Source organism: Schistocerca piceifrons, chromosome X (genome assembly GCF_021461385.2).
Source record: "Schistocerca piceifrons isolate TAMUIC-IGC-003096 chromosome X, iqSchPice1.1, whole genome shotgun sequence".
Classification (NCBI taxonomy): Eukaryota; Metazoa; Arthropoda; class Insecta; order Orthoptera; family Acrididae; genus Schistocerca; species Schistocerca piceifrons.
The window spans coordinates 553,386,530-553,399,945 of NC_060149.1; the positions used below are offsets into that span (position 1 = coordinate 553,386,530).

Consider the following 13,416-nt stretch of genomic DNA (forward strand, 5'->3'; position numbering starts at 1 on the left):
AGCATACATGTGTCACTTTGGTAAGTCTTGGTATCTAGAGAGATACTTCTGACTTAAAGATTTCTGAAACCTTTTTTACATATCATCATTCAATATCTTTTAATAAAAAGCAATTGGTCTTCGTTGCATTTTAAAACTAATCGACAGCTAAGTTACACTATTTTTTGTTGGTTTCTCATGGGGATCCCCACGATCTGGAGTAGGTTTTGGACAGGGTTCTGAAGTTGTACACATTTGGGTCCACCAGCATTCCACCTAGAATATTTTGTATAAGGAAAAGGAATTTCTAATTTCAGTTTAGGAGGCACATAAGGTGTTGGACACAACTTTTAAGTGCAATAGATTGACAGGCTCAGTGGTTCAGAGGTAACATGTCATACTAAAAATCCAAAGGTCTTGTGTCCAATATCTTGTCAATCCTAAGATTTTTATCTGTCACTTATCACTTCTTCATACATACTTTAAGGATGTATCCAATTCCAGTGATTGATGACTGATCTCATAGTCAAAAAAAGTTTCATCCATTCAGCTTCCTACATACATTACATCACATTTATTTATGTTATATGTCAACATTTGTACTAGTTGCTGAACATTAGCCAGTCCCTCTGCATGTTGTAAAAATTTATGAAAGCACACTCTTTCCTGAACACAACTGCATCATCTATGAACAGCCTCATGGGGCTACATACTTCACTTACCAGTTTATTTATATATTTCAAGGAAAGCAGTGGCCGTATCATACTACTTTGTGATACACCAGCAACTGCCTTTGTTTCTGAGTGTACCTTTCCATTAAGAATAGTCTAAGGGTTTTTGTTGACACAAAAGTTTCCTATCCAGTCCCATATCTATCCAGGTATGGGTGTATTTTGTTAACTAAGTGACAGTATGCAGCTGAACCAAAGGTTTTCTGGAAGTTGAGAAATATGATGTTGAGCTCTGTGACTTACTATCTTCTGGAATTCACGAATGAACAAAGCGATTTGGTTTTACTTGATCAGTCCTTACAGAAACTGTGTTGATTCCTTCATAGGTGTTTTTCAGTCTCCAGAATATCCTTGACTTGACAGACAAATCTCTCCCTCTATGAGGGAGGTAACCATCCAGAATTGACACTTAATGAATTGTGGGATGTCTTGGTCATAATTTAATTTACTGATGCCTTTCAATACATCATCATCAGAACCTGACTGTGTTTAAAAAAAAGTTTACAATATGAAACATTACATGCATCAGGGTCAGCTGTTGCATCAGTACTTACAGAGATATACAAGAATAAGCCACACAGCAGTGGGCAGATAACTTACTGAAAATAGCTCATATGTATGAGGGTGCACTGAAAAGTAATGCCTCTGAATTTTTTATGTGAATACTTGAAGTTTTTTAAATAAAACATACTGTATTAACATTCTGCATCTTTATTCATCATGTCTGCATCTTTATTTCTCAACATAGTCATCTTGGTGACAAACATGTTTCTCCCAACAAGAGACCACTTTGCCAATACCATCACAATACATTGCTTGACTTTGCTGACAGAGTCACAACCTCACCTTTGCTTGCACTGTTTTCTGCACTAACAACGTGAAATCCTCCAAGATGTTCTTTAAGTTTTGGAAACAGATGAAAGCTGGATGGGGCAAAGCTGGGACTGCATGGAGGATAATCAATGAAAGTGAAATTAAGGCTTCAGATTGTTGCAGACATCTCACATTACAGATATTGAAATGACCATCGCCATACACAGCTTTCCTTCTTCCATGGATTTCAATGGGAGGCATTTTTCTACAGTTAGACACTCATTTTCTGTGCGCTGTTTCTTATGCACTGACTTAGTTACATTAAACACTGTCATGTTACATGCTACAATTCAGAGCCCTCTATAGGCAGAAACGAGATAGCAACCAGATAATATGCATGACATTTAATACCTTTACCGAGAGTGAAAACAGAATACAAAAGTCAGAGGCATTACTTTTCAGCATGCCCTAATATATCAATCCTAGTGCCAAACTGAATGTACATAGAAACCAGTAGTGGTGAGGAAAACAACAGCCATCGCCAGATGGTAACTTACAGTGCATAAATGACTATCTTGAAATTTAATGTAAACAACAGGAGACCATACACTGAACACTGTTTATGTAATAAATGATTTGCAAACCACAAAGAAACCACGCACAAAATAAAAATATATAAGGAAATATATAGATTTCATGCAGACGGTTAGCTGCTACAATTATTAAACAGAGCATGTATCAATCAAGATGTAAATGACAACAATGTGCAAGATATAAAATAGAGAAATGATATGACTTACACTTGAACATTTAAAATGTGTGCATAGAATGTGACATAGCTTCATACAAATTACAATGTAGACACAGAAATAAAATAGTTTCGAAACCAATTACAATTTAGGCAATTGTAATTGGTTTTGAAACTATTTTATTTCTATGCCTACACTGTAATTTGTATGAAGCTATGTCACATTCTATGCTCAGAGCATGAACATTTATGAACTAAAGTCATATCATTACTGTATTTCATATCTTGCACACTGTTGCAATTTACATCTTGATTGATAATTTCTCTATGTTTAATAATTGTAGCAGTTCACAGTTCCAAAATGTAGACTTTCACGGCCGGAAATATCATGTCCATTATAATTATCCGGGCTGTTATGCCGTGGTCGGTTGATGAATTTTGTCTCAATTCCCAACGTTTCGTCTCCGACTGCGGGAGACATCTTCAAGGGGGACTGCGGGAGACATCTTCAAGGGGGTCCGTGGGTCGATGGAAGGTCCAACACACCCAGTAGCGAGCCAGTTGGTGTGTTGGACCTTCCACCGACCTACGGACCCCCTTGAAGATGTCTCCCGCAGTCTGAGACGAAACGTTGGGAATTGAGACAAAATTCATCAACCGACCACGGCATAACAGCCCAGATAATTATAATGGACAGTTCACAGTTCACATGAAATCTGTATATTTCCTTATATTATGCATTTTTATTCTGTGCATCATACAATTTTTTTAAATACGAGCCTGCATGATTCTTCTGTGGTTTTTAGGTTGTATAGTACATAATTGATGTTCAGTATATGATCTTCTACTGATTACATATTACAATTGTCATTTATGCACTGTGTTGGTTGCCAGCACCTTCTGTTACCAGCAGTTCTTTCCCCCATCACTACTGGTCTTCATGAATGTTAAGTTTGATACTAGACTTTAAATATGTATGAGTTGTTTCCCAAAATGTTAAGTTCCCACTGCTGTGTGGCTCATACCTTTATTTCTACCTTTATTTCTTTTTAAGTATTGATGCAATGGCTGACCACTGTGCATATAACTGTATGTAGCATTTTATATTGTAATGCCTTCTGTTTCTTTTTACCACAGCTATGTTCTGAAAATGATGATGATGATTTATTAAAATGTGTCAATAAATTAAAGTATGACCTAGACTTTCCACAGTTCTTTAAGGTCAAATCCAGAAAATCTGTTGTATGTACACACAATAATGTATGTTCCATAATTATGCTAGAAATTGGTGACTAAGTTCTGCACATCAGTTTGATGACCCAGCTTCTAGACCAGAATGACTAGCAACTTTTACAATTAAAATGCTTGCTCTGCTGTTTAAGTGCGCCTGCAGTAAACTGATGCCAAAAGAGGAGACAGTTACATTCACTATAGATTCTAGCAGGCACCCCATCTCATCCTCTCACCTCTCCTCTACCTGTTTATTTGAGCTGTTTCTCAAACTATGTGCTCAGTTATTTTTGTACCTATCAGTTTCACTTTCATATGGTGATTGGACATATGATACACTGTGTAATCTTATTTGCAGCAGTTTTGGAATCCAGAGTTTAGTATTCTAGCCTTCCTTTTACGCTCTTCCAGTTCAGTACCATCATGTTCAATGAGCATTTGCACAGATGGCTTTTTTCCACTGACTTATTTTATTAGGACCAGAAATTTTAGAATATTTTGATGGTTCAGCAGGTAATATCTTTCTATTGAATTCATTGAACATCTTTCTCCTTTTGCTGTCGTTACACTTGTTTTGACTTTGTTGTGCTTTTGTTTTGTATCAAGGACTCTGCTTTCTTTCAGCCTGCTATGCAGCTCTGTCTCTAATTTTAAAGTAGCTTCATAATATTACTATTTACCCACAGTGGGTCCTTCCAATTTCTTATTGTCTTCCACATCATCAACTTATCTAGCACATGGCCTACAATACATCTGAATTTCTGCCACTGAGCCCCTAAAGTTTTTTCTTCAACAGAACTGAACATTTGCTGCCAATAGCTCAGGTAGTTTCCAAATATTTTCCTATCACAAATGTTAAGCAGAAATATCCCTCCACATTTCTTAATACCAATGATAAATAATGCTGTAATAGCCCTGCAGTCACCAATTACTATCTCTATATTCACTGAATCAAAAGGTCAGACCTATTCACTGTCAGGAGAGTCTGATGTCTCATCAACTGCTCTAAATAATTTTAAAGAAGTAAGTTTCATACAGCATACAGCATTCCAAGATACTCTGTCACTCCCCTCTTCCCAACCCCAATTTTAAATATGTGCAAATACTTTTCTATATATGGCAGGTTAAAAACTCCTCATCACTACGACAAGGCAAATAATTTGCATTCAATATTTTTCAGACCATCTATGAAGCATCTCACTGCTTTGATACTATGTGCAAGTTTGTTTGTTTGTTTTGTATTGTTTTGTTTTAGGGCACAAAAACAACTAGGGTCATATGCGCCCATGTCAAAAGTGTAGAACACAAAGACAAAGAGAGCAATTAAAAACAACTACACGTCAATCCCAAACAATGGAAGACAACACAGCTAAAAACAGGGACATGGAGAAAGGCCTATAAAATATGCCATAGAGAAACAGAGGTCCAGAACTAAAAATTAAATGACCTTCACCATAATGTTACAACAGATAAAAAGTAAAACACGGTCGACAACCCACACATTGAAACTTCCTGGCAGATTAAAACTGTGTGCCGGACTGAGACTCAAACTCGACTTCGAGTCGCGGTCCGGCACACAGTTTTAATCTGCCAGGAAGTTTCATATCAGCGCCCACTCTGCTGCAGAGTGAAAATCTCATTCTGGAAACATCCCCCAGGCTGTGGCTAAGCCATGTCTCCACAATATCCCTTCTTTCAGGAGTGCTAGTTCTGCATGGTTCACAGGAGAGCTTCTGTTAAGTTTCGAAGGTAGGAGATGAGGTACTGTCAGAAGTAAAGCTGTGAGGACGGGGCATGAGTCGTGCTTGGGTAGCTCAGTTGGTAGAGCACTTGCCCGCGAAAGGCAAAGGTCCCGAGTTTGAGTCTCGGTCCGGCACACAATTTTAACCTGCCAGGAAGTTTCATATCAGTGCCCACTCCGCTGCAGAGTGAAAATCTCATTCTGGAGCCCACACATTGTTTGATAATACATCTGATAACTCAGATGGCAAACACAAACAGGAACAGGAAAATAAGTGGTTAAAAAATGGGCATGCCATCAGGATATGGTGGACAGTCAAAAGTTGGGCACAAAGTGGTGAGGGACCACAACTTAATAAATCGCGATGGCTAAAGAGACAGTGCACAATACACAATATACTTAAAATGATCTCCTCACGGCAAAGTGCCGAAAAGAGGTCGTCCAAGCCACTGGGAGAGGCTTAATAGCCCAGAGCTTGTTCCCATGAAAGAAGGACCAGTGGTGATGCGAAAGTGACACCACCTGCTGACAGATGGCAACACAGAGATTATTGGAGGGAATATAAGAACTAGGGATCTGTGGTACGAGGACTGCAGCCATGGCAGCAGCATCAGTGGCCCCATTTCCTGTCAGACCTACTTGAACAGGAACCCACATAAACATCACAATGGTTCCATCATGAGTGAGCAAGTGAAAGCTTTGCTGAACCCTCTGCACTAAGGAATGGATGGTGTGCAGCATACACAGGCTTTCAAGTGCGCTGAGAGAGTCAGAGCAGATGACACAATTGAAAAGCCTCTGTCACCAGATGTACTGCATGGCCTGATACAGGGTGAAGAGCTCCACTGTAAATACTGAGCAGTGTTCCAAAGGCTGATGCCGAAAAACATCAGCACCAACGACGAAGGCACACCCAACACCGTGGACAGTCCGAGAGCCATTAGTGTACGCAACGGCACAATCACAAAATTCCATGCGGAGTCGTGAAACTGAAGGCGATAGAGCAAGGCTGGAGTAGTATCCTTAGGAAGAGAATGAAGGCCAATATTGAACTCTGGGGAAAGTGGCAGGTAGCGTGAAGTTAAGCTGCTGGAGCAAGAGCTGAAAGCGAACTCCAGGAGGTAACAGAGAAGAGGGATGCACCCCATTCTGGCGATCAAAGGAGTGATCGAAGAAGGAGGCATAGGATGGGTGGCCCCACATGGCAGACAAATGGCACAGATATCTGCCGAGAAGAAAGTCACGGCAGCAGGATAGTGGTAGTTTGGCAGCATCTGCAAACAGACTCTCAACTGGGCTAGTGTAAAAAGCGTGAGGCCAAACGGGTGCCACGATGGTGGATAATATTGAGGCAGCATAAGGGGGGAGGACATGCACATGCATAAACGAAGTACCCATAGTACAGTATTGAAAGGACAATGTTTCTTCTGTCAAGTGTGCACAACATATGGCTTTGTTGGTCATGCTGTCTTCTCAGTAGCAGAAATGTCCTTTAAGTACTGAAAGCTACTTTCTATCTTAGTTTTCCTCTGTTCAAGTGGCATCCCATTTCTTAGTAACTGCTAAATACATTTCCCTCTGAGATACTGAAGACAGGAAACAACTTGCAGGTATTTTAATTGGAAAATGATGTTAATTTTGTAGGAATTTACTCTAAGAAAAAATAAAAGAAAAGAAAAACAAATGATGGACCACAAAGGAATTATCCATTATAGATGTGACATACAAGTACTGATGAACAAATCATTATAGTTTCAGAAAAAAAGGGACAGTTTATTCCAGATCAAGAGTGTAACAAACTGCGCATGTCAATAATGAGTTGGTCCATCTCTGGCCCTTATGCAAGCAGTTATTCAGCTTGGAATTGATTTACAGAATTATTTAAAGGCCTCCTGAGAGATATTGTGCCAAATTATGTGCAATTGGCAAGTTACATCATCAAAATCCTGAGCTGGTTGGAGGACCTCGTCCCTAATGCTCCAAACATTTTCAGTTGGGGAGAGATTCAGTGACCCTGCTGGGCAATTTATGGTTTGACAAGCATGAACACAAGCAGTAAAAATTCTTGCCATGTGCAGGCAGGCATTATCTTGCCAAAATGTAAGTCCTGGATGGCTTGCCTTGAAGGGTAACAATAAAGGGTGTAAAATATTGTCGACATACTGCTGTGCTGTAAGGGTGCCATAATTGACAGCAAAAGGGGCCCTGCTATAAAATGAAATGGCATCCCAGACCATCACCCCTGGTTGACAGGCCATATGGTGGGTGGCAGTAAGGTTGGTATCCCACTGTTATCCAAGACATCTCTCGAGATGTATCTGCTCATCATTAGGGCCTGGAATCTCTTTGACTGGAGTAGAGTTGTCTTCAGTTATGAGTCCCACTTTGAACTGAGCCCCAATGGCCAAAAAAAACATGTCTGGAGACACCCCAGACAGCAGTGGGATACTAACCTACCAGTCGTCCACTATACAGCTGACAACCAGGAGTGATGGTGCTATTTTATTTCATAGCAGGACCCCTTTGGTTCTCATCTGTGGCGCTCTTACAGCACAGCGGTACATCGACAATATTCTATGCCCTGTTTTGTTGCCCTTGCCATCTTGGGCTTACGTTTCAGCAAGAAAATGTCTACCTGCACATGGCGAGAGTTTCTACTAATGATGCTTGCCATACCCTACCTTGGCCAGCTACGTTACTAAATCCCTCCACTATTGCAAACATTTGGAGCATTATAGGCATGGTGTTCTAACCAGCTCGGGATTTTGATGATGTAATGCAGCAATTGGACAGAATTTGGCACGATATCCCTCAAAGGATGTCCAACTTTTTCTCTCATCTAATAGTTTTTCATCTAGCTGAATAATGGTAGAGAATTTGATTCAACTAATCAACACTTGAGATGTCATTATTGTAGTCTATGACAATACTGGGCTTTATGTGAACTTTGTTATTTCAGTTAAGAACAATGACCACGTCAGTGTGACAGGCATTTAATATAATGAGGACTAACCTTCTGTCTCTCCTCTTGAAAACAACTAGTTAAGCATTTTCCCCCATGCCATCTGACCTTTCTTTGGTTTGTTAGCAACTAATGATTTTCAGTTATTTTGTCTGTTGTGTAATATTCCACAAATGCACACATTGGTTTTACAAATGAACCACAATTTTAACAGAGCTACATATTTATACAAATTGTTCATATAAACCACATATTGTTAGATAAAATAGGCTTCCATCAGGTTTAAAACAAATCCAGATGCATAACCCATCTCATTAAAACATAGATGTATACTGTATCATTAACATGAATTGAAACATGCAACCTGAGGACTTGAATTATCTCATAGTAGGCATCTTTGTAGAACTTTCTGCCTTTGTACACTAACTACATGATAATTTGTGTGTCTAATTTTCCTCATCTTTTTTTTTTAATTATACATTATTCTGATGACACAGAGTGGGAAAAAATGTGATAATGAATCAAAATCTATGGGAAGTTTATCTTCATTTCTAAAAGCAGTTTGCTCATTTTGGCCAAGGCTGTCAATATGTTGAAGCTTTCGAAATGCAGTAGGAGCAGAATATGTTTCACACCACCACCTTACAGCAAACACACTTAAAATTCATGTTTGAAACTAGAAAATAATTGGAAAAATATATCACCGGGAAATTTTATAACTACATTTTCTGGAATGTACCGACACTTTTTCCTCCTTTATTGTGCAAGGCAGATCTGTGTCCCACAGTCAGATTCTACCTTGCAAATGAGAAACAATGATTACATTATGTCTGACTTCCAAGATGACCAAGTCACCTGTGGACTATTGATAAAATGAATGTTGTAAACTGAAAAATGAGAAGCAAAATGTGACAAACTGAAAAGGTATGACACATGTGACCTCATAACTAAAATGACCACCATGCTGTTGAAGCAGTTTTGTTGGATCATCATCAACCACACTTCCTACAGCTGGGACCTCACTCCAAGTGACTTTCATCTTTTTCCTCAATTTAAGGAGTACCTAGGAGGCAAACAGTCCACTTCAGACATGGAGGTGAAACACTTGGTGACAACATGGCTGAATATGCCCTACAGGACTCTCACCAGGAGGGTATATTCAGACTTGTCTCATGAAGCACCAAGTGCCTAAGCTGATATGAAAACTAGGTCAAAAATAGATGTATGATGCCTTGGCACTGACTGTATGAAATGAATCATTTTCACCAGAAGTTTCATTTGTGAGAAGCCACATACAATTTCTAAAGCCATGACATCCTCCCAAAATATCCAAGATTGAAAGAAACTGTAACGATCTCCAATATAACAGCATATGCTAAAAATATGTCACCATTCTGCATCATTTAATTGTTGTTGTTGTTGTTGTTGTTGTTGTTGTGGTCTTCAGTCCTGAGAATGGTTTGATGCAGCTCTCCATGCTAATCTATCCTGTGCAAGCTCCTTCATCTCCCAGTACCTACTGCAACCTACATCTTTCTGAATCTGCTTAGTGTATTCATCCCTTGGTCTCCCTCTACGATTTTTACCCTCCACACTGCCCTCCAATGCTAAATTTGTGATCCCTTGATGCCTCAGGACATGTCCTACCAACTGATCCCTTCTTCTAGTCAAGTTGTGCCACAAACTTCTATTCTCCCCAATCCTATTCAATACCTCCTCATTAGTTACGTGATCTACCCACCTAATCTTCAACATTCTTCTGTAGCACCACATTTTGAAAGCTTCTATTCTCTTCTTGTCCAAACTATTTATTGTCTATGTTTCACTTCCATACATGGCTACATTCCATACAAACACTTTCAGAAACGACTTCCTGACACTTAAATCTATACCAGATGTTAACAAATTTCTCTTCTTCAGAAACGCTTTCCTTGCCATTGCCAGTCTACATTTTATATCCTCTCTACTTCGACCATAATCAGTTATTTTGCTCCCCAAATAGCAAAACTCCTTTACTACTTTGAGTGTCTCATTTCCTAATCTAATTCCCTCAGCATCACCCAACTTAATTCAACTACATTCCATTATCCTCATTTTGCTTTTGTTGATGTTCATCTTATATCCTCCTTTCAAGACGCTGTCCATTCCGTTCAAGTGCTCTTCCAAGTCCTTTGCTGTCTCTGACAGAATTACAATGTCATCGGCGAACCTCAAAGTTTTTATTCCTTCTCGCTGGATTTTAATACCTACTCTGAAATTTTCTTTTGTTTCCTTTACTGCTTGCTCAATATACAGATTGAATAACATTGGGGAGAGGCTACAACCCTGTCTTACTCCCTTCCCAACCACTGCTTCCCTTTCATGTCCCTCAACTCTTATAACTGCCATCTGGTTTCTGTACAAGTTGTAAATAGCCTTTCGCTCCCTGTATTTTACCCCTGCCACCTTTAGAATTTGAAAGAGTGTATTCCAGTCATCATTGTCAAAAGCTTTCTCTAAGTCTACAAATGCTAGAAACGTAGGTTTGCCTTTCCTTAATCTTTCTTCTAAGATAAGTCTTAAGGTCAGTATTGCCTCACGTGTTCCAACATTTCTACGGAATACACACTGATCTTCCCCAAGGTCTGCTTCTACCAGTTTTTCCATTCATCTGTAAATAACTCGCATTAGTATTTTGCAGCTGTGACCTATTAAACTGATAGTTCAGTAATTTTCACATCTGTCAACACCTGCTTTCTTTGGGATTGGAATTATTATATTCTTCTTGAAGTCTGAGGGTACTTCGCCTGTCTCATACATCTTGCTCACCAGATGGTAGAGTTTTGTCAGGACTGGCTCTCCCAAGGCCGTCAGTAGTTCCAATGGAATGTTGTCTACTCCCAGGGCCTTGTTTCGACTCAGGTCTTTCAGTGCTCTGTCAAACTCTTCACGCAGTATCATATCTCCCATTTCATCTTCATCTACATCCTCTTCCATTTCCATAATATTGTCCTCAAGTACATCGCCCTTGTATAGACCCTCTATATACTCCTTCCACCTTTCTGCTTTCCCCTCTTTGCTTAGAACTGGGTTTCCATCTGAGCTCTTGATATTCATACAAGTGGCTCTCTTTTCTCCAAAGGTCTCTTTAATTTTCCTGTAGGCTGTATCTATCTTACCCCTAGTGAGATAAGCCTCTACATCCTTACATTTGTCCTCTAGCCATGCCTGCTTAGCAATTTTGCAGTTCCTGTCGATCTCATTTTTGAGACGTTTGTATTCCTTTTTGCCTGCTTCATTTACTGCATTTCCATATTTTCTCCTTTCATCAATTAAATTCAGTATTTCTTCTGTTACCCAAGGATTTCTACTAGCCATCGTCTTTTTACCTACTTGATCCTCTGCTGCCTTCACTACTTCATCCCTCAGAGCTACCCATTCGTCTTCTACTGTATTTCTTTCCCCCATTCCTGTCAATTGTTCCCCTATGCTGTCCCTGAAACTCTGTACAACCTCTGGTTTAGTCAGTTTATCCAGGTCCCATCTCCTTAAATTCCCACCTTTTTGCAATTTCTTCAGTTTTAATCTACAGTTCATAACCAACAGATTGTGGTCAGAGTCCACGGTTCCTAAATCTCTGTCTTACCATTATATAAGCTATCTGATACCTTTTAGTATCTCCAGGGTTCTTCCATGTATACAACCTTCTTTTATGATTCTTGAACCAAGTGTTAGCTATGATTAAGTTATGCTCTGTGCAAAATTCTACCAGACGGCTTTCTCTTTCATTTCGTAGCCCCAATCCATATTCACCTACTACGTTTCCTTCTCTCCCTTTTCCTACTGTCGAATTCCAGTCACCCATGACTATTAAATTTTCGTCTCCCTTCACTACCTGAATAATTTCTTTTATCTCATCATACATTTCTTCAATTTCTTCATTATCTGCAGAGCTATTTGGCATATAAACTTGTACTACTGTAGTAGGCATGGGCTTCGTGTCTATCTTGGCCACTATAATACGTTCACTATGCTGTTTGTAATAGCTTACCCGCACTCCTATTTTTTTATTCATTATTAAACCTACTCCTGCATTACCCCTATTTGATTTTGTATTTATAACCCTGTATTCACCTGACCAGAAGTCTTGTTCCTCCTGCCACCGAACTTCACTAATTCCCACTATATCTAACTTTAACCTATCCATTTCCCTTTTTAAATTTTCTAACCTACCTGCCCGATTAAGGGATCTGACATTCCGCGCTCCGATCCGTAGAACGCCAGTTTCCTTTCTCCTGATAATGACATCCTCTTGAGTAGTCCCCACCCGGAGATCCCGATGGGGGACTATTTTACCTCCGGAATATTTTACCCAAGAAGACGCCATCATCATTTAACCATACAGTAAAGCTGCATGCCCTCGGGAAAATTACGGCTACAGTTTCCCCTTGCTTTCAGCTGTTCACAGTACCACAACAGCAAGCCTGTTTTGGTTAGTGTTACAAGGCCAGATCAGTCAATCATCCAGACTATTGCCCATGCAACTACTGAAAAGGCTGCTGCCCCTCTTCAGGAACCACACGTTTGTCTGGCCTCTCAACAGATACCCCTCCATTGTGGTTGCACCTACGGTACGGCTATCTGTATCGTTGAGGCACGCAAGGCTCCCCACAAACGGCAAGGTCCATGGTTCATGGTTCATGGTTCATTAATATACAAAAATCAAGCAGAAAAATCAGCAGTATAATGAAAAATTAATATTGAAATTAAATATATCAGCTTATCAACTATGTGTTGTACTACAAAATTATGTATTTTAAATGTGTTACATGAGCTGTTGTTCCAAATACTACTTGATACACAATGAAAGGGAGATAATATGAAATAATTTGGGACTGAATGTTACAGAAAGCCTTCTATTTAAAATTAATAATTAAAGAACCCACCATATTTTTATGTATGTATACATACTTACACATGTTTCAGAAACAGATTCTTGTTTACGGAACTTGAACAGAATCACATGGCTGCTTGCCCCTGCTACACAAAGCTTCCTGCTTTCAGGGCATAATGAAATAAGTTGGATTGCAAAGGGATCGTCATCTGCTCCATCAACACTTTTAGATTTTGGTTTTTCAAACACCTTAGCTGTTTTCAATTTGTAAAGTACTTGAAGTGTCCCTGCTGATGCATCCCAGAATTTTATGCTTCCATCCGCATGACTGAAAAGAAC

At 39.5% G+C, this 13,416-nt stretch overlaps 1 protein-coding gene across 3 annotated transcripts in view; it reads right to left on the minus strand.

Moving 5' to 3' along the window:
* The window catches only part of LOC124721331 (syntaxin-binding protein 5), a 1,049,372-nt gene that overhangs the window by 297,046 nt on the left and 738,910 nt on the right, over window positions 1-13,416 (minus strand). For all 3 annotated transcript variants that reach the window (XM_047246245.1, XM_047246244.1, XM_047246243.1), the window contains exon 10: window positions 13,159-13,405. In XM_047246245.1, coding sequence (XP_047102201.1) covers window positions 13,159-13,405 — 247 coding nt within the window. The remainder of the gene's footprint in view (window positions 1-13,158; window positions 13,406-13,416) is intronic.